Source organism: Prinia subflava, chromosome 4 (assembly GCF_021018805.1).
Source record: "Prinia subflava isolate CZ2003 ecotype Zambia chromosome 4, Cam_Psub_1.2, whole genome shotgun sequence".
In the NCBI taxonomy this organism is placed as follows: Eukaryota; Metazoa; Chordata; class Aves; order Passeriformes; family Cisticolidae; genus Prinia; species Prinia subflava.
The window spans coordinates 7,706,957-7,728,663 of record NC_086250.1 but is presented as its reverse complement, the minus strand read 5'-3'; the positions used below and the strand labels follow the sequence as shown (position 1 = coordinate 7,728,663).

General features: G+C 42.6%; 1 protein-coding gene across 2 annotated transcripts in view; it reads left to right on the top strand.

Annotated features, from left to right (window-relative positions):
* Window positions 1-21,450, top strand: part of LRP6 (LDL receptor related protein 6) — a 107,640-nt gene extending 86,190 nt beyond the window's left edge. The window contains exons 16-23 of one of the 2 annotated variants that reach the window (XM_063395334.1): window positions 3,886-4,095; window positions 5,332-5,457; window positions 6,841-7,035; window positions 8,661-8,771; window positions 10,551-10,781; window positions 11,540-11,676; window positions 12,845-12,942; window positions 15,460-21,450. In XM_063395334.1, coding sequence (XP_063251404.1) covers window positions 3,886-4,095; window positions 5,332-5,457; window positions 6,841-7,035; window positions 8,661-8,771; window positions 10,551-10,781; window positions 11,540-11,676; window positions 12,845-12,942; window positions 15,460-15,748 — 1,397 coding nt within the window. In that variant the 3' untranslated portion in view covers window positions 15,749-21,450. Of the gene's footprint in view, window positions 1-3,885; window positions 4,096-5,331; window positions 5,458-6,798; window positions 7,036-8,660; window positions 8,772-10,550; window positions 10,782-11,539; window positions 11,677-12,844; window positions 12,943-15,459 lie in introns of both variants that reach the window. The other variant, XM_063395333.1, reaches the window with a different exon arrangement.
* Window positions 21,451-21,707: the final 257 nt, after the last annotated feature.

Below are 21,707 nucleotides of genomic sequence, written 5' to 3'. Positions count from 1 at the left end.
AAATAGCAGCAGTTTTGGAAAGGGGAGAGAAAGGGTTGTTTTTAAAGGCATTGCTTTTGGTGCAGTAATCTGTCAATCAGAGGAAAGTTCCCTGTTGGTGGAAAAATGTGTCCTGCAGAGTTGAAGCAGCAGGTGTCCAGGTTACTTATGTACCTGTCATTTGGGGTGAAAAGATGTGAGAAGAATAGAGAAGATCTAACATCTCTCTGTCCTCAAAAGACAAAAGCCTCCCTCTTCCAGATGTGGAATTCTTTTTGCCTGCTCCCCAAGATCGGTTATGCTGCTTGTCTGACCTCCTCTATGATTTCATTCAGCCCATTTAACAATAACCTAACAACATGATACAGAAAAAGACAAGTAGAGAATGGAGTTCTGTTGGCTTGTAAAGCTGCATTGGTTCAGGAAAGAGTCCAGCAAGCAACCAGAAGTGGAGCAAGAGAAGAGGGGAAAATCATATGGTCCAGATGGGGTGGGAAAGACAAAAGTCTTTTATTTACTAGCCTAATCCAGCAAACTGCTGCATCAGCTCAGCTGCCTCAAGTAGCATTGGTACTAATTTGTGATAAGATTGGGCTGGATGTTGTTGCTGGAATGAGAGTTGAAAACAGAGCAGGAGTTATGACATCTTGCAGTAATGTTTGTGGTAATGTCTTCCACTCATGACATGGTACCTTCATTCAAAGTAGCAGCATGTAACCCCGTTGGCACTACTTGGATTTTCAGCCTTTTGTTAAGTTCCTAGAATAAGCTTTTGGTTTGGAAAACATTTTGGTTTTCCTAGATGGTTGGAACTAAAGCTCAGAAAGACAGTCATTTTTTTTCAGTGATGTGTCACTGGAAGATTCAGGGTCACTACTGAACTGTAATATCATGATTGTTTGCTGGTTTAAAATGCAAGACACAACCTGAGTTAGTGAATTATTAAAGAACAAAAAAACAAGTGCTGTGGTGTTGTATGTTCCAAGCTGTCCCCAATCCAGGGCTTGCACGAGCAGAGTAACAGGCAGGAGAATATTACATGTGCTTTGTTTCTCTCTTTGTCTGTTACCTGCCTGAAATTAGGACAGCAGACAAGGAGACGGGTCTAAATTCTAATTCAGTCTTGGTTTAATGATTCTGCTGCTTTTTTTTTAATTAAAGATGTGGCTGTTGGATCACCAATGTTGTATAGTAAAAGCTCACCATATTTCGAAGAGCACAAAGGAAAACCATTCCAAAACCTCTCTTGCTTTTTGGCATTTGCACGACAAACAGATTGCTATAATCACCACGATAAATTGCTAACTGCTGAGATGCATTCCTGTGCTTAGGAATGCTGATTAATAAGCTCTTTTGACCAGCAGAGTAATTTTTCTGCATGTTAGCTTCTTAAAAACGTTCAGCCTCTTGCTCTGTCAGTTCTGTAGATGCCAGTAGCCATAAAGACAAGGACAGCTAGGATGCCTTTTATGTGATGTAGTCCTTCTTTTCCTCCCTGTCCTTCAGGCATGCAGTTAGGACTTGGTCATTCTGCCCAAATGGGAGATCCTATTGAAGTTAACCAGATTCTTCACATGATTAAGGGGTTGTTTATGAAAAGATGACTGGAATTAGCTCCCTACCATGGAAACTATTTGGAAATTAGTTCTCCTATTCCAGAATAATTAGTGTGATTTGGAAATGTCTAATGATTCTGGAATTAAGTAATTTTTATTTGGAAATAGAATGAGCTATGGGTGTGTCTGGATTTTTGTATTTATTTGGTTGGTTTTAAGTCTTTTTGTAAAAGGTATTGCCAGAAAGGGGATGGTGATGCCAGGAGACAAAGCTCCTCTTAATCATGTCTCCCTTTTATCTGACATTCCCAGTAAAGGAGACTAGCACCCTGATGAGTCAGTTTGGGTTTCATTGTTGGTTTATGGAAGGAGGGATTTTAGAGTCTCAGTTTACCAGAAACAGTCAGTTACACTTGGTGACAAATATGAAAAAGAAAGATTAAGACATTAAGGGAGTGAAAATATTAAGCTTTGGAGCTTTAGGAAGATCCTGCAAAAGGCCATGCAGATTGACATGGGCATGGCAGAGCAGGGCATGTACACACTCCCTTTTTGGGTAGGTCCAGGTCTTAGCTTTTGTATTCCTTCCTGTCTTCTTTGCCTTTTGCCCTATTCTCAGCTTAATTTATTTCTCAAGATGCAGGTTTCTGTTTCTTACCTTTTCCCGACAGAATTAGTCATGTTATTGGGGTTTAATAGATGGTTGCAGTTATTTAGGCTGACTTACATCACTCAGTCTATTAATTTCTACATCAGTCTGGGTATAACCTCCCTCAGAATTCATCAACGTCTTTTCTTAATCAGATCATTGCTCCAAAGTGGTGGTGAGAGCCCAGCCTAGCTGATTTGAATCCCCATGTTTTCCTTTAGGTTTTGATGCTTGGTAAATGTTTGGAAGGTTACTTAACTTCTGAGCTCTCTGTGCATTTAGTGAAAAGGAGGTAAATATATATTTTGTAGCTGAATTTGTTTCTAAGTCATCACCATTGACATAATGTTGATTAAATTGTCAACAAGCAAAAAAACCCTTCTTGCTACTAAACAAAGCAGAGAGGGATAGAACTTACTCAAAGTATTAAAAAAGTATAAAAAGTGAAGTGCATGTGTCTTCTCTTAGGTTATCTTGTGTGGGTACAGTTGAGATGGGGTTGATTTTCCTCTGGGATTCAGTTATTCTAGTATATTTTTACAAAACAAAAATATTAAAACTTACTGGAAGTCATTCTGGATTTCCAAGTGGATGAAAAATATAAAGCTATTGTTTGCTGTAGTAAAAGTGAAAAATGAGCACAGCAGTGAGCTCAGATATCAGAAATACCAGGATTTAGAGGTAAGTTTTCAAGCTTTAGCTTGACTTACGTGATTCTGTTTCAGCTTCACAAAACTGAAGCAGATTGTGTGCTTTGCAAGTAATTTTGTGCTTAGAATCTGATCAGCTCACTGAATATTCGACTGTAAATGACCACGTCTTCATGTTAAATAAAGAAAGCATAGATTAGGCCTCCCTCCTGAGGCCTCAGGTTTTGACTAACATTTTTCTTCTGTGTTGTTAGAAAGTCTTCACTGTCTCCAGACAGATTTTAGTGACACCTTTAAAACACTGTTGGCTGTCTTCTGTTTGTGTGGAGAGTTAATCATGAAATGTGACAGTCACTCTTGACTGTATTTAATGCCAGAAAATCTGGCATAAAAATCAACAACCCATTTTTCAGAGGTGTAAGGCCTCTTGTCTGCTCCTGGTGATTGCTAAAGGAACTCAGGAAAGCAAGTCTTTGATAGGAAGAAAGGAGCATTCCCAATTTGGCACTAAGAGCTTAGTGAAGGTAACGTAGCTGAAAGAAAAGAACACGAGGAAGTCAGAAGTGTTAATCTCATAATTCATGTGAGAAGTCCTAATTACCCTGCTTTCACTTGGATTTTATCTTGTATGGGTTAGCTGAAGCCAATAATCCATCTTCTTATTCCCTGTTGTATGGCAAGACAAAGCAGTTAATCTCTCCAAAAAGGGAAAGAAGAATGAAGAGAATTACCGATTTCCATCATATTAATAAGAGACTGGAAAGGCTCATGAGAGATGAGCCCTCCCACTCCAAGTGCTTCTCAAATACACTAGATATTTTTTGAGCACAAAAACTCTCTTCTTGGTGAAAGCAGAAAAAAAAAATTGATCATCTGTCTGCAAAATGCATTAGTCTTGAGTCAGAGGACCCAGAATTGCCTGGGGTTTTGTAGTAGGCTTACCCAGTAGCATAAAAGTAGTGAAAAATAATGGTGTGAGTAGTGTAGGAGATGTTTTAGCCAGTTTTCCAGTTTTTCCTGGTTGAACTGAAGCACTCCCTCCCCTCTGCAGGTGCTAACCGGATCGTTTTGGAAGACTCCAACATCCTGCAGCCCGTGGGCCTGACAGTGTTTGAGAACTGGCTGTACTGGATTGACAGGCAGCAGCAGATGATTGAAAAGATCGATATGACGGGTCGAGAAGGACGTACAAAGGTCCAGGCTCGTATTGCACAACTCAGTGACATCCACGCTGTGAAGGAGCTCAACCTGCAGGAATACAGTGAGTGCAATCCCTGCCTGCAGGTGCAAACAGGGCTGAGAGACTCCAGCCAAGAGACACGAGCCTGTTGTGCCTTGTTGCTGATCCACATCAGCGCAGATGGAAGGGCCAGAAGTTGGTATCAGTGCTGTGAGGTTGTTCCCTTCAGGCACTTGGCAAGAGGCTGGAAATCTATCACAACCCCAGCATCGTGTTTTCTTGCTGATGACAACTTGATGTGTAGTCCCATCCAGGCACCTGGCATTTGAGTGTCTCTAGGCACAGTGGAAACATCCTGTTATCCCTAGCAAGGACTTTCTGGATCATGCTAGTGCAGATTGGATGTGCAATGTTTAGGCAAGCACAGCTCTCAGGGCCTGTCACTAGCTGTCAGAGTTTCAGTGGACTGCCTGCCTTGAAGGCAGAGTGAGCAACTTTTGCTGGTGGTATTTCATACTGAAAGTGAATTGACAGAAGAGCAATGATGCATTGCACAAAGGAAGTGTGCATTAAGTAGCAATTTGTGTTGATCATGGATGCACTTTTTGAGAGTTTCTGCTTACCAGGCCTGTCCACACACACTCACTTAAAGTGGTGGGAGGTGGGTAGTTAAAGCAGTGGAGATGCTGTCATCCTGGAGGAAATAGGCCTGGTTAGTAGGCTGTGGTGCATGCCTTGGAGAAATATGTAGAAAAATGTCTGGGGATGTTTAATTAAAACATCAGTGCAGACTACTACTAGTTTTGTGTGTTATTAATCTCAGTAAATCTGTCAGGAGTTCCAAGAGAAATATGTTGTCCTTATTAAACATTAAAATGAAGAGGCATATTTATCTAGAGCATGTTAATTTGAGTTTCAGAGAGAGCGTGGAAGCTTCAGAATTCATAAATTAGAAAAGTTTATTTTTTTAATGGTCTTTGGTAGAGAAAATGAAGTATAGAATCCATGGCATCCTGTTGTATTACTAATGTACTATTTGCTGCAGAGAACTACTGCTACCTCACACAAGAAGCAAAATGCTTTGAGTACTGTTTTAGTATAAATTCTTAGAGTAGTTTCAGATCATGGAGAGTTACTAATTATGTTATAATTAAACATGTGTGTAAAGGGAGAAATACAACAAAACACAAATTTAACAGAGATTTTTCATTAATCCCCTCCCCAGAGGGTAGGAGGTAATGAAGAAATGACCGAAAGGTCATAAAATAGGTGAGGATTTCTCATCAGTGCCTGTCTTTCTTATTTTTAAAATGCTAGGACAACACCCGTGCTCCCAAGACAATGGTGGCTGCTCCCACATTTGCATCGTGAAGGGGGACGGCACCACGCGCTGCTCATGCCCCGTGCACCTGGTGCTGCTGCAGGATGAGCTCTCCTGTGGAGGTGAGTCCTTCCCAAGTCCTGTGGCACTGGGAACCAGCTTCAGCCTTGGGGAGGGGCTCCATCTTCAGGGATGGCTTCTGAGCCAGAGGAATGTGACAGTGCACCAGGTGCTGTTACACACCTGTACAGACTCACCTCTTTCCTTCCACCCTCCAGCTAAATCTGCAAGTACTGAGGAGTAAGGGAAGAGGGAAAAAATCTCTAACTGTTGAATAAGGATTTCTGTTCACTCTTTCTGCTTAAGACTTAAGTTGAATAATTTCAACTTGATTCTTTAATCCTACGATTTTTATTACTTTTTGCTGTCACTCCCCATGTTCTGCCCTTTCAGGCAGTGGTAGATTCTCACATTCTGGCACATTGCACAGTCTGTGCTGTTTTGTTCCTCTCTGTTGTCCTCCCCAAGCTCACCCTGTGTGTCTCTTTCCGAACTGCAGTCTCAGAAGGGCAAGGTGCCCCCTTCCATGGCGATATGGGCACTGCAGCCCTGGTGTCTGCAGGGTGGGGCTGCAGTGGGGCAGAGGACAGGCACTTTGGGGCTTGGATCTCTTTGTGCCACCGGGCTGAATGGGTTTATTGTGCAATCAGCTCGCCGTCGAGGCGACGTGTGGTCCCACAATGGAACAAGAGCTAACATAATCCAGATATTTTCTCAGAGCAAGTTTAATACCAGGCCAGAAAGCCAGGGGAGGAAAGGGGGATTAAGAAAAGGGAAGAAATCTACACTTACTTACTTACTGCCTGAGATTAACAGTTAGTGTAGTAAATGTTAAATAACAACTAACAGATGTGTTGAGGTAGTGGAACTTGACTAGATGGAGCAGTTTTTTGTTTTAAAAGAATTTTGACTGAATAGAGCTGTCAAGGGCACATAACTAGACACTGAGTCACAGTGCATCCATCTGCAGCAAATTACATCCTTTTAACATCCTCTATACAATGACTGTCAAACATGAAAGAGAGTAAGCCACTGGTGGTGTATACAGTGGTGTTACAGGGAAGGGGGAGTTGAAGAGTGTGATGACTTTGACTGCAAGTCTTACTAAGAAAAAGGTGTGAGAGTCTGAAGTGGGAAGGAAGAATTGTGTTTTGAGTGTGCATGTTTCTCTGTTCCTCTTGTTCTGCATCTGTCAAGCCCCCGTTGATGTGAGCCTGCATCAGTCACGCCGGCCTCAAGGTCTGCAAAAGCAGCTGTGAACGCAGTGGCTGTGGAAGTGACCTTATGATGTGGCACATTGCATAGGACATAGGAAAGCAGCTGTGCTCTTGTCCTTACCTGTCCGGATCTGCTGTTAGTTCACCTGGATTTTTAACTTGTGTTTGTTTGCTTGATTTTCAAAGAACCACCAACATGCTCCCCTCAGCAGTTCACCTGTTTCACAGGTGAGATTGACTGCATCCCGGTGGCGTGGCGCTGCGACGGCTTCACCGAGTGCGAGGACCACAGCGACGAGAAGAACTGCCCCGTGTGCTCCGAGAGCCAGTTCCAGTGCGAGAGCGGGCAGTGCATCGACAGCGCCCTGCGCTGCAACGGGGAGGCCAACTGCCAGGACAGCTCTGATGAGAAGAGCTGCGAAGGTACGGGGGAAACGTCGCTGGGATGAGAACCAGCCTCACTGCTGAGCAGGATTTGGAAAGATCCAAGGTTCTGCTAGCTTTTAAACTGCTCTGTTAAACAGAAGTTATTTCGTAACTCCGTTTTGTTTCTCTACCTGTGAAATGGAGTGATCTCCGTCAGAGCGGCTTAAATGCTGTTTGGGAAAAGTACTATCAAAAATAGCATGATTTTAAGCCTAAGTATCTGGGAGGGAACTACACAGTGGAGCAAATCCTCGTCATAGCTTTTTGTGGGCCTTGTACCAAGTACAGGTTTTAGGATCGTTTATTTTATAATACCTGAACAAAATGAGCTTTTCTGAGTAAGCAAGAGTGAGAGACAGAGGAGATTTCTGGAGACCTGCTCTTCCCACAGAGCACAGCAAAAGAGAGTATTGAAGCCATCTCTACAGAGGGAAGTGCTATTGCCAGCACAATGAGAATTAAGTTCATTTTGGAAAGGACAGGTTTTGCTGGTGGAATCTAAACTGCCCCACCACTACACAACATGAAATGTGAGCAAACTCATCCTTTCCTTATTGCAGATGTAGTGAAGAGTTGTAGGGATAACTTGTAAACTTGAAAGGATGCTTCTTCTTTATATCCTTTCAGTGCATTTTTCTCCTTTGTGGAGACTGTTGAAATGTCTTTAAATCAAGGCTAAATTTCTTCCCAAAAGATGTGCCCCAGCTCAAACAAAAACACAGAGCTGAAATTCCTGTGTGCTGAAAGGTGATTGTTAGCCAGCTGAGATGCTGACATCTGAAAGTGTGTTGTGCAAGTTAACTTACCAGTTGTCATCCAGCAGCTGGAGATGTCAGACATGGGGCTGTTTATCACCTTCAAAGTCGTCTTGTTGCTGAGAGTATTCAAGTTGATTACAAATCACAAAAGCCTTTAGTTTAACTTCTTAATTCAGCTGAAGACAAAAAAGGAGTTCTGGATTTATGAGAAACAGGAGGCAGGAATATGTGGAGACAGCAACAGCCAGCACCTTGCCTGCAGCACCTTTTATTTTTTCAGTGTACTGACAAAGCTTCAGTTTTATATTCTGCCCTTCGTTTTAGTTTAAAAATATAATATCAAGTCACTATATTGCCTCATGATTGAGGAGTTTTCTGGTTTACAGGAAGAGCATAAGGACATTAAGAAGGATATTTATTTTTCTTAAACAATTATAGTATCATGGTTTGGCAGATTTATTTTTCATAACTTAATTCTTCTCTGTTATATTACATAAAAAATGCTTAGGGTTGGAGATTCTTACAGTAATATTGCAATAACCATGTCCTGGGATAAGTGCCTGTCTTCTCAATGGCCTCAGAGCTATTTTAGATGAGGGTCACTTTATCTTGTAGTGTTCTTTCTGGCAGCAGGCAGTGAAGCCCAGGTGCAGTGTGCACTGTCCTCAGCAGAGCACTGAGTCACTTGCTCTGCATGGTTCACATGAGGGACTCTGTGTGCCACTGGCTACTTCCAGAAATGAAGCCTGCAGCACTTGGAGCTCTCCCAAGATACTCCTGATTGTATGCTTTGGTGTCTTTATTTCTTAATGATTTTCAAGAAGAGAAGTTTGATGCTGACGTTGCTGTGGGGGTTCTTTGCAGTGCTGTGTTTGACGGATCAGTTCCGCTGTGCCAGCGGGCAGTGCATCGGGAAAAGCAAGAAGTGTGACCACAACCTGGACTGCAGTGACAGCTCTGATGAGCAGGGATGCTGTAAGTGTACTGCCTAGACTGGAGACTTGGTTGCAGCAGCCAAAATTTGTTTCTCACCTTTCCTATGAGTTTGATTTTATTCTGCCAAACAAACTGAATTCGTTGTTCCCAGAGTTCTCTTCATAACTGCTGTCATGCAATTAATGCACAATGTGGTGCAGTAGGAATAACAAAAATAATTAATATTCTGAGCAAGTAGTTTCTGAGGCAGAGAATGCCAGTTATTTTTCTTCTTACCTCTTTAAAATTTTAAAAGAAGCAAAAGGTTTGTTTTACTGTAATGCTAATATGATGAGTTGTTGCAATGTTGAAAAAAAATCTCTTGGCATGAGGCATTCATATATAACTTCTCTGCTTCATGGTTTTCTCATCCAGGGAATTAATAGCAGGTGCTTTTAGAATCAGAAGAGTACTCTGTTTATAGAGTAAACCTTCTAAAATTTCCTTTTTTTTATCTTGAAAGGATGTAATTATGAGCTTGATTTCTGATTTGTAACATGTGATATCCCCTACCTTAAAATCTCCAGGGCTCTACAAGAAAAGCACTGCCTTTAAAATTCCAACTCAAAACTTCACTTTCACTGTTTTTAAAAGAAAATGTAAATAGGGACATCTCATGTTGTGTTAGAGATCCATATATCACAGCTGGCACACAGATAAATTGAAAATGCAAAGCCAGAGTTGAACCCTTGATCTTAAGAAGGAGTATTAAGAGATGTTCTGTCATGCTACCAAGTTAGTAGTGACATTATCACAGGCTTGTGTAGTTCCCTTTATTAGAGTTTATATGTTCTCCAGCTTTGTAACAGAGGATGGAAATTGGCCCACCCAGAATAAGATGGCAGTTGTCACCATCCCTCTTTCACTGTGATCAGAAGTCTGTTTACTTATCTCTGCAGAATGTGACAAGCTGGTTCAAGTGTGGGTTTGGTGTTCAGGGAGAAGAAAATGTGTTGAGGAAAAAACTTTCAGTAATGCATAAGATGTAAAACACTGACTAGAACAGGAAAACACTTTAAAGTCTGCCTTTCTTGTCAAATTCATGAGCACAGGCAGGGGGTTGTCAGTTACTCCCAGAAATGTCATTGCTTAGAACTGGTCTTCTCATTTTGACTGTTGAATAATTGTTCTGGGTACAGATCCTCATAAGGTGGCATCTCTCAGGCTGATGCTCAGCTGTATCTGTAACCATCAGGATAGGTCAGATTTGGAATAGTTTAGGTTCTTTAATTAACAGCAGCAAACCCAAAATTGATCACTGCAGAACAGTCAGGGTGATGCTCCACAAGAGATTGTTACACTGCTGAGAAAAGGGAGTGCCAGGCTGTTACACTCAGGGATCACTGAGGTGTTCATTGTGTCAAAACACAATGAAAAGCAGCTGTTGTCATCTTCAATGACAAGAAAAGCACCAGAGGAGTCCCCTGCAGTGTCATCTGGAGACGTGGCTGCAGGTCTTCTTCATCGAGTTCAAAGGAGAGCTCTGCTTGTCAGCCTGAAGCAAGAGCAGGGCCTGCTCCATCACTCCCCCTGCACATGCATGTACTGCTCATTTCCCGTTATTTGTGATCCAAAAAACCTAATTTGGAGGTCATCCTGGAGGCTGCAGGTAGCCCTTATGGACACTCAGAGTCTTTGAACTGTCCTAGGGCCTGCTTGTTCCTCCCATATATTAATTTGAAAGTTGTCTGCCCACAGAAGAGGAGGAAAGTGGAAAGATGCAAGAAAAACTGACGTTGGTCTAAACTTACATGATCTGATTTTCCTTTTCCCTTTTAGACACGACAGAGGAGCCTGCACCACAGCCCAACAACACCATAGGCTCCATCATAGGTGTGATCCTCACGGTGTTCGTGGTGGGAGCCATGTACTTCGTGTGCCAGAGGGTGCTGTGCCCGCGCATGAAGGGCGATGGCGAGACCATGACCAACGATTACGTGGTGCACGGGCCAGCCTCGGTGCCCCTGGGCTACGTGCCCCACCCCAGCTCCCTGTCAGGCTCTCTCCCTGGTGAGTAAAGGCCTGAGCCTTGTCTGTGGCCCCCACAGCTCTCCTTGAGGATACTGTGTGTGTCTGTGTGCAGGAAATCCCTGCTCCAGATGCAGGGCTTGGATGCTGTGGGAAGCCAGGACTGCCAAGGCTTGTTGCCATCCTTCTTTACAGTAATGAGCTGCTGTTTTACCCATGCTGTTCACGAGCATTTAGGTACTTGGCAGAAGCTAAGCTCCAATAAATGCACACACTGTGCATTTTCTTCTTTTGCTACTAAAGAATCCCCTTTTTGGGCTACTGTAGCACCAGCAAAGTTTCACAACAGTACAGGGTAAAGTTATATTCATGGGACTTTAAACATCATGTAGTCATTCTTGGTAGGTTTGTAGACTAAGTTGGTATGCTTGTGAGACTTCTTGCTAAGTCTCTAATGACCAGCAGTAACTTTGGTCTCATCTTATTTCATTTAATGATGAATTTTCCAACACATGATGCTACTGCTGTTTAAAAAGTAAAACTTAACCACAACATTGCACTCCATCTATATGCATTGCCTCTGTATATATTGATTAAATATGTACTGTAACACAGTATATGTGGCTTTTAGATCCAGCAGGCACCTCTCAGAACATAATTTGGTTTTACTACCAAGATAATTAATTTGGGGTTTACAAGTCGTGCTTGTACTGCTGTTGTCCTCCAGATTATTTTTTAAGCTTCCTTTTGTCTGTGAATTGAGGAGGAATTGGATACTGACACACATCTCTGTTCTTCAGGTATGTCTCGAGGTAAATCTGTCATCAGCTCCCTCAGCATTATGGGAGGAAGCAGTGGCCCACCCTATGACAGGGCCCACGTTACAGGAGCCTCCTCCAGTAGTTCTTCAAGCACCAAAGGCACTTACTTTCCTCCAGTAAGTCATTCTATTATTCATAAACCTTTAATAACTTTCAGGGAAGTGACGGTGTCTTTTTAAAGGTTAATCATTCAACAGATTAATGTTTTGATTTAGAATTCTAGCCTAGTAAACCTGTTTGGATATGGAGTAAGTGATTTTGAAAGGGGATTGTCTTTTTCCAAATGGTCCAGAAATTTTTGCTTAATTTTAAAAAGTTGTGAGAAAGCTCAGTGCCAGGAAGAAAGATGTTAGATTGAATGTCAGGGGAGGTGAAAAAAATCCCTGTAGATGTTGAGCAGCTCTGGCAGAGAGATCTCCTTTCATTACACTGTGCCATGTGCCTCTGAAGGTAAAACTAAGGTTGATTCTGTACAGACCTTTCAAGGAATTAAAGTGAAGCTTTGTATCCTGTGTCTTACAAGTGACAGGTAAATAAGTGAACAAGTGTTTTGAGCTCCATAACATCCCTCCATCACAAATGGGGAGTGTGCTGCACTAACTGCTGTGTAACAGTTGGTGCCAGCCCTAGAGGGCTCCCTGTCTCTTCACTTCTGCCATCTGTGGTTTGGATATTTTTGTGGAGCTCCCATAAAAACACTGACTCTGACACTGTTGAGTGTTAGAGTGCCATGCTTGGTGAGGCTGGAGTCTTCAAGTGTCTGTTTTCAGTTCTGAGAATCAACTGATCAGGCTTTAAATCAGCTTTAAATTAATCCAAATACAGGGAGTAAGAACAGGCCTGCATAGGGAAGGAATGCTTGTCTTGGCCAGCGTGCTGCAAGTATTACAAGCAGAGCAACACTTGGGGACTGCAGCCTGCAGGAGCAGAGATCTGCCAGTCTGCCTGGGGCAGTGGTATCCCTAGTGACAATCTAGAATTGAACAGCTGGCTGCAGCTTTACTTTTCAGCACTGCCTGTGTCAAAATAGCCACAGCAGTCAGCGTTTTTTGAGAAGAGCTTAGTAATAGCCAGTAGGAAGGGCAACAAATGGCATTTCCAGGGTCTGCTTAAGAGCTGGGGAATAAACAGGAAAAAATCCTGTTTGTTGGGAGGGCTACCTGTGCAGTTCTTGACTCAAGGTTCCTGTTAGACACTACTAAAAAATTATCAAGTGGCATTTTCTCGAGTTTCCTTTGTATCTTTCCTTTTTAATAGTGGCTTTTTTCCTTTCTTACTCCTTAGATTTTGAACCCACCACCATCACCAGCTACTGAACGTTCACACTATACCATGGAATTTGGTTATTCTTCAAACAGCCCATCCACTCATAGATCCTACAGGTAATTACTATTGCAATAGCTTCTGTTAGGATCAAAGCAGTTAGTGTAGAAAATGCAGAATAAAGGCAGCCTCTGCTCCATAAGAATTACAATCAAAGGCTCTAATTCTGCAAGCTCTAAACTGGTGCTTCAATGGGCTCACGTGTATCATGCCACTGCTGCCTGTGTAGAAGTGCAGCACTGTTTGAGGTAAATCATACCCTGAGTGGGTAGTGATACATCCCTGGGGGATATTCCTTAGGGGGACTGACAGCACTTATCTACATGCCAAAAGAAATGCAGTATTTTGAGTATTTTGAGCAAAAAAACTTACCCTGGAGTGAACCCTACCTTCTTTTAGGCTTCTGCCATAAATAATTTGTTATGTAATTATCAGAAATTATAAGCAAACACCCTGTGGAGGAAAAGTTGGGAATATAAAGGCTAATAAGTCAGAAGTAACATTCATATTGTTGTCTAGGTAAAGCATAGAATTCCTAGTTTGACACATTAAGGGTTAATATCTGGAAAAGATTGCTAACCTTTTGCTTTATTTTCTCTTGGCTAGTATTTATGGGCATTTTATCTCTGTTTGAATGTGTTCTTCTTACCTTCCCTGTAAGACTGCTGGGATTAGTTATAATTTTATAACAAGTTACCAAAAATAGAGGAACAGACCTCTGCTACCCAAGGGTGTAAAGGTTCCCCTCCCAAATCACCAGTAGATGTGGTCAGTGAGAAGAGAGTGCTGTATTTGTCTGAAAGCTGTGCCTCCCTAACACAGAGCCTTTGGGGGCTTTGGATAATGAGGTCTCTGGGGCTGAACAGACATCTCTTCTCCATTAGCAGAAAATGTGGCCTCTGTTGTGCAGAAGGTCAGACCAGATGTTTATAATGATCCCTTGCAGCCATATGAAAAATCTTTTTAAATTATGTAATTTTCTAATGAAAGAAACCCAAATTCAGGCACCAGCATCATTCATCCACTGGTTAGCAGATGAAGCATTATAAATGATATTAGGGGTGTAGCATAGGGTTCAATATTTTCCAAATGCTCCCTCGCCCAAAAATAAACACTGGTCTTGCTGCTTCTGATCTTACTTCTTTCCTAATATTCTGGCTTGACTATAGAGGAGCTGCATCCCCTTGTATCCCCAACCACTGACTGTGATGCTGGGAGTTGCAGTTACCACGCATTTCCCTTTCTAATTTGTTTCCTTGAAACTATCTTGGGCTCATTTTAAAAGATGTTTTGTGGTAGCAGCCTTTGAGAATTTCATCCCAGTTACTTCTCTAAGGAATGCTTCTCCTGAGTGCTGTGGGTGTGCCAGGTAATTTTCAGTCCTCCTGTCTTGGAAGTTAGTATCCAGAAACTGCATAATGGAAACAGAATTATCTTCTCTGTAATTGCAAGGCAGCTGTTACACAGGCACATGCACACCCTGCCCTTCCTGCCCCGCTGTCTTAGGAGCAACTTTTTCTACCTCAATTAAGTCCTTAGGGAGCCTGCTGTGTGAGAGACTGTTCTCAGCCACTGCTCCTTTCTGTGGCACAACAAAAGCTCTTACAGGTGCTCCTTGCATCTCTGAGAGGCAGTGCCAGGGTCACTGGAAACATCTGGAGACTGGGAAGCACCCAGAGCTCAGCACACCTGGCTTCTCCAGTGATCTTGGAATCACGGAATGCTGTGGGTGGGAAGGAGCTTCAGCCCATCCAGTTCCACCCTCTGCCATGGGCAGGGACATCTTCCACTAGCCCAGGTTGCTCCATGCCCTGTGCAGGCTGGCCTGGGGCACCCACAGCATTCTGGATTAATGTAACCTGAATGTGGTGATAGAATACTTACACCAAACATGGCACACTATCCCATTCCAGCACCTTCGAGCACAAAATGAATTTTCCACCAGTAAAGCAGCACATCAGAAATTTACATGACGGGTTGCTTAGAGCTAAAATTAATAAGTTTACCGAGTTAGATTGTTGCTATGATTCTTCTCAGTTTCCTGAGCGTTCTGTACTAAAGCAGAAGCGTGCAGCTTCTCACGCTCCTTACTATAAACACTGGCCATGTTTTGCTGTCTCTCTTTCATTGTTTACATATTTCTAAGTGAGAAGAGAAAAGTGATTGACAGTTAGCTTGACCAATGTGGACTGAGAGGTAGAATTCCACCTTCCAATCCACAAGCCCATAAGAAATGTATAAAACTGAGTTTTGTAAATAAACTCAGCGCTCAAAGCTCTCGCTCTCCTGCCCTGCTACTGTTGAACCCAAACCTCTGTCTCCTGAGTGTGTCCTTATCAACTAAGCTCGCAGTAATATTAGCTAAATAAAGAAATTGGCACGCCTTTCACCTGTTGCTGTGATGTGCCAAGCACTGTAGCACTTCTGCAGGGAAGTTTGGCGAGGAGATGCTGTGCATCACTGCAGGGGTGTTGCCTTGCTTTCTTGTTTCCACCTTGGCTTGTCCCGCTTGAAAAAGGAAAAATTAAAAAGGAAAAATGAAAAAGGAAAAACGATCGTTTCCCTCTCCGTTGCAGCTACCGGCCCTACAGCTACCGGCACTTCGCGCCGCCCACCACGCCCTGCAGCACGGACGTGTGCGACAGCGACTACGGCCCGAGCCGGCGGGCGCCCGCCGCCGCCAAGGGCTACACCAGCGACCTCAACTACGACTCGGAGCCGGTGCCGCCGCCGCCCACGCCGCGCAGCCAGTACCTGTCAGCCGAGGAGAACTGCGAGAGCTGCCCGCCGTCCCCGTACACCGAGCGCAGCTACTCGCACCACCTGTACCCGCCGCCGCCGTCCCCCTGCACCGACTCGTCGTGAGCGCAGCCCCCCGGCCCCGCGCCGCGCTGTAAATACCACAGGTCGTGCTGGGGACGGGGGGAGGGAGCCGAGCGGGGGAGGACAGTGTACAGGCAAACAGTGGGGCGGAGGAACGCTGAAGATATTTGTACAGAAGAATTTCAAAAAAAAAAAAAAAAAGAGAGGATATTTATATATTTTCTTAAACAGCAGCTGCTGCTTGTGCCATAAGAAGAAAGATTTTTGTATAAAAGGACCCAGACGTTTGTACAAAAAGGTTTTATTTTTGCAAATGGAACACAAAAACATGCCTTAATCCAGTGAAGTGACTGAGCACATAAGGAAATGGAAGGACTGGGATGTGTTACTTGTCCAGCGAGGTGATATGTGGGTTTTGTCAATACCAAAAATGTTTAAAATAATTAATAATAAAGAAGTCCGTCTCAGAGCAGCATACCATAGATACTTGGAAGTAGCCAAATAACCTCTATGTTAACTGCAGAGGGCCAGCAACTAAAGTTAAACTTGAAAATGCAGTCAGGACAGATATTAACCTTACACAAAGGGCTTTGTTTTCTACAAGAATACAGCAATCGTAGCAGTGAATCCAGAAAATCAGTCGCACACTCTTTAAATGAATACACCTCTTGTTTTCCTTAATGCATTTAACAAATGAGAGCGTTTAGAGCTCTCTCCCTGATTCTGGAATTTCAGTTATTTTTGTTGGGTGTATTTTCAAGTTTGGTTTTTAATCCCAGTTAGGTTTTCTTGACTTTTCTTTATCCTTTCCTCTTGCCCGTGTCACTTAAATTCATGATACTCCTATTTAAAGTACTGCTAGAACTGGGCTGCTGTAAATGCCGGGTTTTCTCCTAATTAGCCTTGTCATGCAGTGATTATCACTCTATACATTACCCTCCTCAGTTTGCCAGCATGGTAGGACTCTGTTTTGTACCAGGTCAGTCGATTCTCACATCATTGACAAGGGTAATATGCATATACCTGAATGATTTTTAGTCCCTTAAAAAAGAAAATCTTATTTTGACCTAGTGCCCACAAAATGTCAAATATTTTTATACCACATATAATATAGACAGCATATTTATAAACTATAAATTTAACCATGGATTGTTAGTTTTACTGTAAATGAATAATATATCCTTGCAGTACTTTCAGTGTATATTGATACCACAGTATACAAATCATATATATAAATATATATATTAGTTTTTCCTAGTAAGGAAGCATTTAACTTTCAGTGGAACAACTGTCCATAAGAAAAATAGATGTTTTGATCATTGGAAGGAGTTCCCCTGCTGTATTAACTGCTCGTGTTTTCTTTGTGTTAGGTAAAGCCAGTTTTTCTCAGTATGATTTTGACATACCTCCTCTTTTGCGTGGTGTGAGTTTAATACTTAAGTATTAACCGCTGTGAATGTCAAATTTTAAGATATTCTTAACCAAACCATTTTATATTCACATCTCTATTTTTGTATTTCGTCATATTTAGCCCCTTCTCCCGTCAGCCTCACCATGGTGATTTTGACAGGAAGATTATTTAATCAAGTGAAAACATTATTTGTGTCGTTTAAGGGGCAACCTAGGATCTTGTTAACTTCTCTTGGACTCCAGGGCAGTTCTTTGAATCTGTTTTGTTGCAGCAGAGCTCACAGTATCCCTGGTCTTAGATGGCATTGTGCATTTGCACCTTCTTTTGACATCACATCCCCTGAAGGTGCTCAGTGCCTTCCCAGACTGGCCCTCTGAGCCTTCTCTCTCAAAACAAAGGTCCTGGGGAGCTCCTGCCTCCTCACCTTTGGCTATGGAATGGGGATAGCAACTTTCCAGAGGCACCTTTTGGCTTTTATTGTTCTCTGTTGCTTCTTCCCCAGCCAGTTTCAACTTAAAGAGAAGTTTTCTGAAACTACAGCATGGGCTTGCAATTGATGCTGTTGACAAAATCAGTGACCAGTTATTCTTGCTAGCTGCCGCTCACCTGGAGTACTGGATCCTCATTTGGTTTCAGCTCCCAGGAAAACGGTGTCACTGGGATTCCACCTGTAACAAAGGGTCTTTCCTCTAGTCCAGAATACCTGAGGACACTTTAGAAAGCCTTGGTGATCTCCAGGCTATTGCTGTTGGTCTCTGACGAGGGCGTGCTAAGGGGTTTTTGCCCAGCTTCATTCTAGGTTTCTAGGAATTGTGGTGGCTGTTCTTGTGGCTCTTCCTTGCTGGTGGAGAAGCTTCCTCATGTTGTCCAGCAGGATGGATGTTGAGGAGGGCGTTGTGAGCTATAAGGGAACTCAAAACCATATATATGAAGGGGGGAGGGCGGGTGTGTCGGGGTGGGGGGTGAGGCTGGCACACTGATGAGAATTAGAATTTCTCTGTTGTTTACATTTTTTCATGTGCAGCATTCCGTGTGGGGTTCACATGTGGAAACTTGCACTAATGAACTCAGAAGAATATTGTGTTGTTGTATCTCAGTCCAAGTGCTTGTACTGCAATGGCAATGGTCTCTTGGTCTTCTTGCAAAATGCTTTTCTCAGTGTGCTAATTTCTTTTTGAAAAACTCCAGGATGGTTGAGCTTAAGGAGTGGTATCCTCTTTCTGGTGTAGCTGGAATGCCTCACTGAGGCATCCTCTTGGAGGGAGCTTCCTGCAGGTAAATTTATGTTTTAATTATAAGAAAGATTTGCTTAGAAGAAGGACATTCTCTGCATATGGATCGTGCTGCCTCCTGTGCTGGTTTACATCCACATAATCCAACTGAAGTCAGTGGGGTGGACATAGAATTCCATGTAGGATTTGATCAAGTCTTTCTGATACAGGTGTTTCAATTTGTGCATCAAATACTTTGAGTGATCTGCCTCTGGGAGGTTCATGAGAGGGGAAATGGACTGGGGTTTTCCACTGAAAATGCCCAGCACAGAGAACAGGCTGTTCCTCATCTGAGCAGGAAGCTAGGGTCTGATTTTGCGAATACATGTATTTGCTCAGTAAATCTGGAGTAAATTTTGGAAAGAGGTGCTGATCTGTGAAGCTCCTCTCAGGCAGATCTGCAGATTACAAAAGCATTGATGCAACCACTACCCACACCTGACAGATTCCCAATGGATAAACACAGAGACTGAACATTTCCTCTTTGTTTCCCTCTGCCACTGAGCCAGTTTGATTCATATTCTCTCCTTCCCTCAGTGAGGATCATCTTTTCTCCTGCTTCTCCAATTGACTGAGGTGTTGGGGCTGTAGTTAACCCAGACATGCCCATTCAGGAGATTGCTGAAGTGGGTTTGTAGCATCAGCATGGAAGGGATCTCACTGATGGCAGTGAAAATTGCTCCTTGTCCTCCAAGCTAAGCATAAAGGTCCTTACCCTACAGCATCAGGTACAGTAGGGCATTAACACAGGGACCCTTGTGTGCTTTTCCCTCTCTGTAGACACCTGGGCAGTGTTCTTAGCTTCTGGTGATGGGAATAGCTGGAATGCCCAGTCTGGAAAGAAGCAATCTGTTGTAGCTAAAAAACAAAACATGACAGCCTGATTTGTTGAAAACTGACTTTGCATGTTTAAATGGCAGCATTAATGAGACCTGTCTGCCTTTTAAAGTTATACCTGGCATGTCATGCTCCATGCAGTTCTTAGCTTCCTAAGGGGCACTCCTCATTTCCCCACTGCTTTTGGATACCAAGACATTTATTAGGAAATAACTTGGATGCGAGAAACAGAACACACACATGGCATTTGCATTTGAAATAAAGAATGGTTTCTGTGAATATAAATTCATGCAACCTGTGCACATACATTAAATGAAATATTTACAGTAATGCAGAATACATAAGTGAGCCATTTGATATCAAAGGATGCATTTTGCTGTGAGTTGAAACTTTCTGCATTGTGAATTCCGGATTTCTGCCACAGCATTTCTCTCCCCACGTGCATGTACAATATACCTGTGTGTGCAGGCACCCAAATCTTTGGTAATGGGCACTTAGCCAAAGCTGATCATTTTCTCTGGTGCATCCATTCAGCCTCCCTGACTCCCAGAGTGCTAATGCTGAGAGTTACCTGCTGTGTCTCACCTGCCCTGGGCTCCCTTTGGTCAGGTTGTATGACAGACAGCAGAACACCTGAATATTTAATGCTCTGTCAGGCCAGGCAGGAGAGGAAACACTTTTTTTATACTATTCCCCTACTTTTGGGGTCCATTTTGCAGATGAGTAAAGCTCCTCTGTGTTTTGCAGGGACATGAAAAGCAGTCTGCTGCAGCCCTAGCATAATTATGAAGAAAATTGCACCCAAGCTGCTTGACATGGCAGGTGCTGCAGTCAGCTGCAAGGGAAGGTGCATGTGGAAAATCCCTGCCATTCCTGTTTATTACACTGATTGGCCCTGATGATGTTGTGGTCTCCAGCTCTGCATTGCTTCTCTGTTCATTACAGCCCATTCTCCAGAGATGGCTTCACTGGCAAGTCCTAAACACAGTTTAAGCTTTAAAGTAGTTAAACTTGTGCTAAGATCAAGAAAGGCCACTGTCTTGGATATTATTTCCATTCCTGATTGCTTGGCAAGGCTCAGATTAATTAATTAGCACCATTCTGGGGGAACTGCTTGAACTACAGCACTCCCTGGTCTGTTGGATCAGATGACTTCTTCAAAATATCTCTTAAGAAGAAATCAATGACTTTCATTTCCTGACCTTTTTGCCTTGAGCATGTTAGTCACACATTATTGTTAGTGACAGAATCTGTTTCTGAACCTGTACTGTGCAGATCACTCATTAGTTCTGCAACACAAAAATAACTGGCTCATTGAGTGCAAGAACAATGTGAGCATTGCTATTCAGAAATTGCTTTCTTAGCAATGAGATTTTTCAAATTGCATTTTGGTGTTGGTATGGCTTGAAAATTAACCTCTAACTTAATGGCAGGTGACAGATAATGGCAGGTGACAGATAAATCAATAAGTTAGGAATGAACTAATAGTTTGAAAAGGACTACAAAACAGTCAATTTCTTTCTAAAAGAAATCAAAATACAGTAGTGATCCAAAATTTTCTTTCTCTTCCATCTTTAAAAAGGGAAGGAATTTGTAGCATTTATAGGACTGGGTGATTCACACCAGAACTGTGCAGGGCAGGGTAAGTAAAATGTCTGTGTTATATTCAGGACTGTCCCAGTAAGAGGGCAGGGTGGTTGTTACAAACTCTTGGAGAGCCGTGTTCCCTCTTTAAATGAGCAGAGCAGCTTTGAAGTCCTGATTGAAATGGCTGTAGCCTTAAGCCCTGTAGGGAAGAGTCAGCGGGAAGGGGAAGTGGGTTTTGGAAAGAGGATACCACAGGCTTAAGCTGAACTAGCCTTGTTTGCAAGTGAAGGATCTGGTGCTGCTTTCAGATTTTACTCTTCGTTTTGTTTTTGGTTTGTTTTGTTTGTTCTTTTTTGTAAGCTTTAATCACTGTCATTGTCTTAAAGCCAGCTGGTGTCTCTTGTTCATCAACTTCGGTACGATGGTGCTTTGCAAGGATGTATTTATATTATAATGGCCAACATTTGGCCAGCCCTATCCACTCATTCACTAACTTTTTTTTTTTGTAAAATAAAGTGCTTTACTTGTACGATGTATATAAACCTTGTACAAAAATCCTTTCCAATTATTACTATAAACTGAGTTGTAACAAATGAAATGTTGATTTTTATAATAAAACTAAGAGTGAAAAAGGAGAAGTATGTTTCACTTTATTTCAGCACCTGGAGGATAGGTAATTAAAGGTACAATGTGCATCTTTGCTGTCGGTAAAAGTCAGGATGGACTGAGTTTTCTAAAGCTGTAGAACGCTGTGCAGCCATATGGATTTGCAGTGCTGATGATATTTTAAAGCTGACAATGTTTTAAAGCTTAAAGTCTCAATTATTGATCCCTTAGATCAGTGTTCAGGATCATACCAACCAGATTATTTTACCAAATGAATCTTTATCAGGTG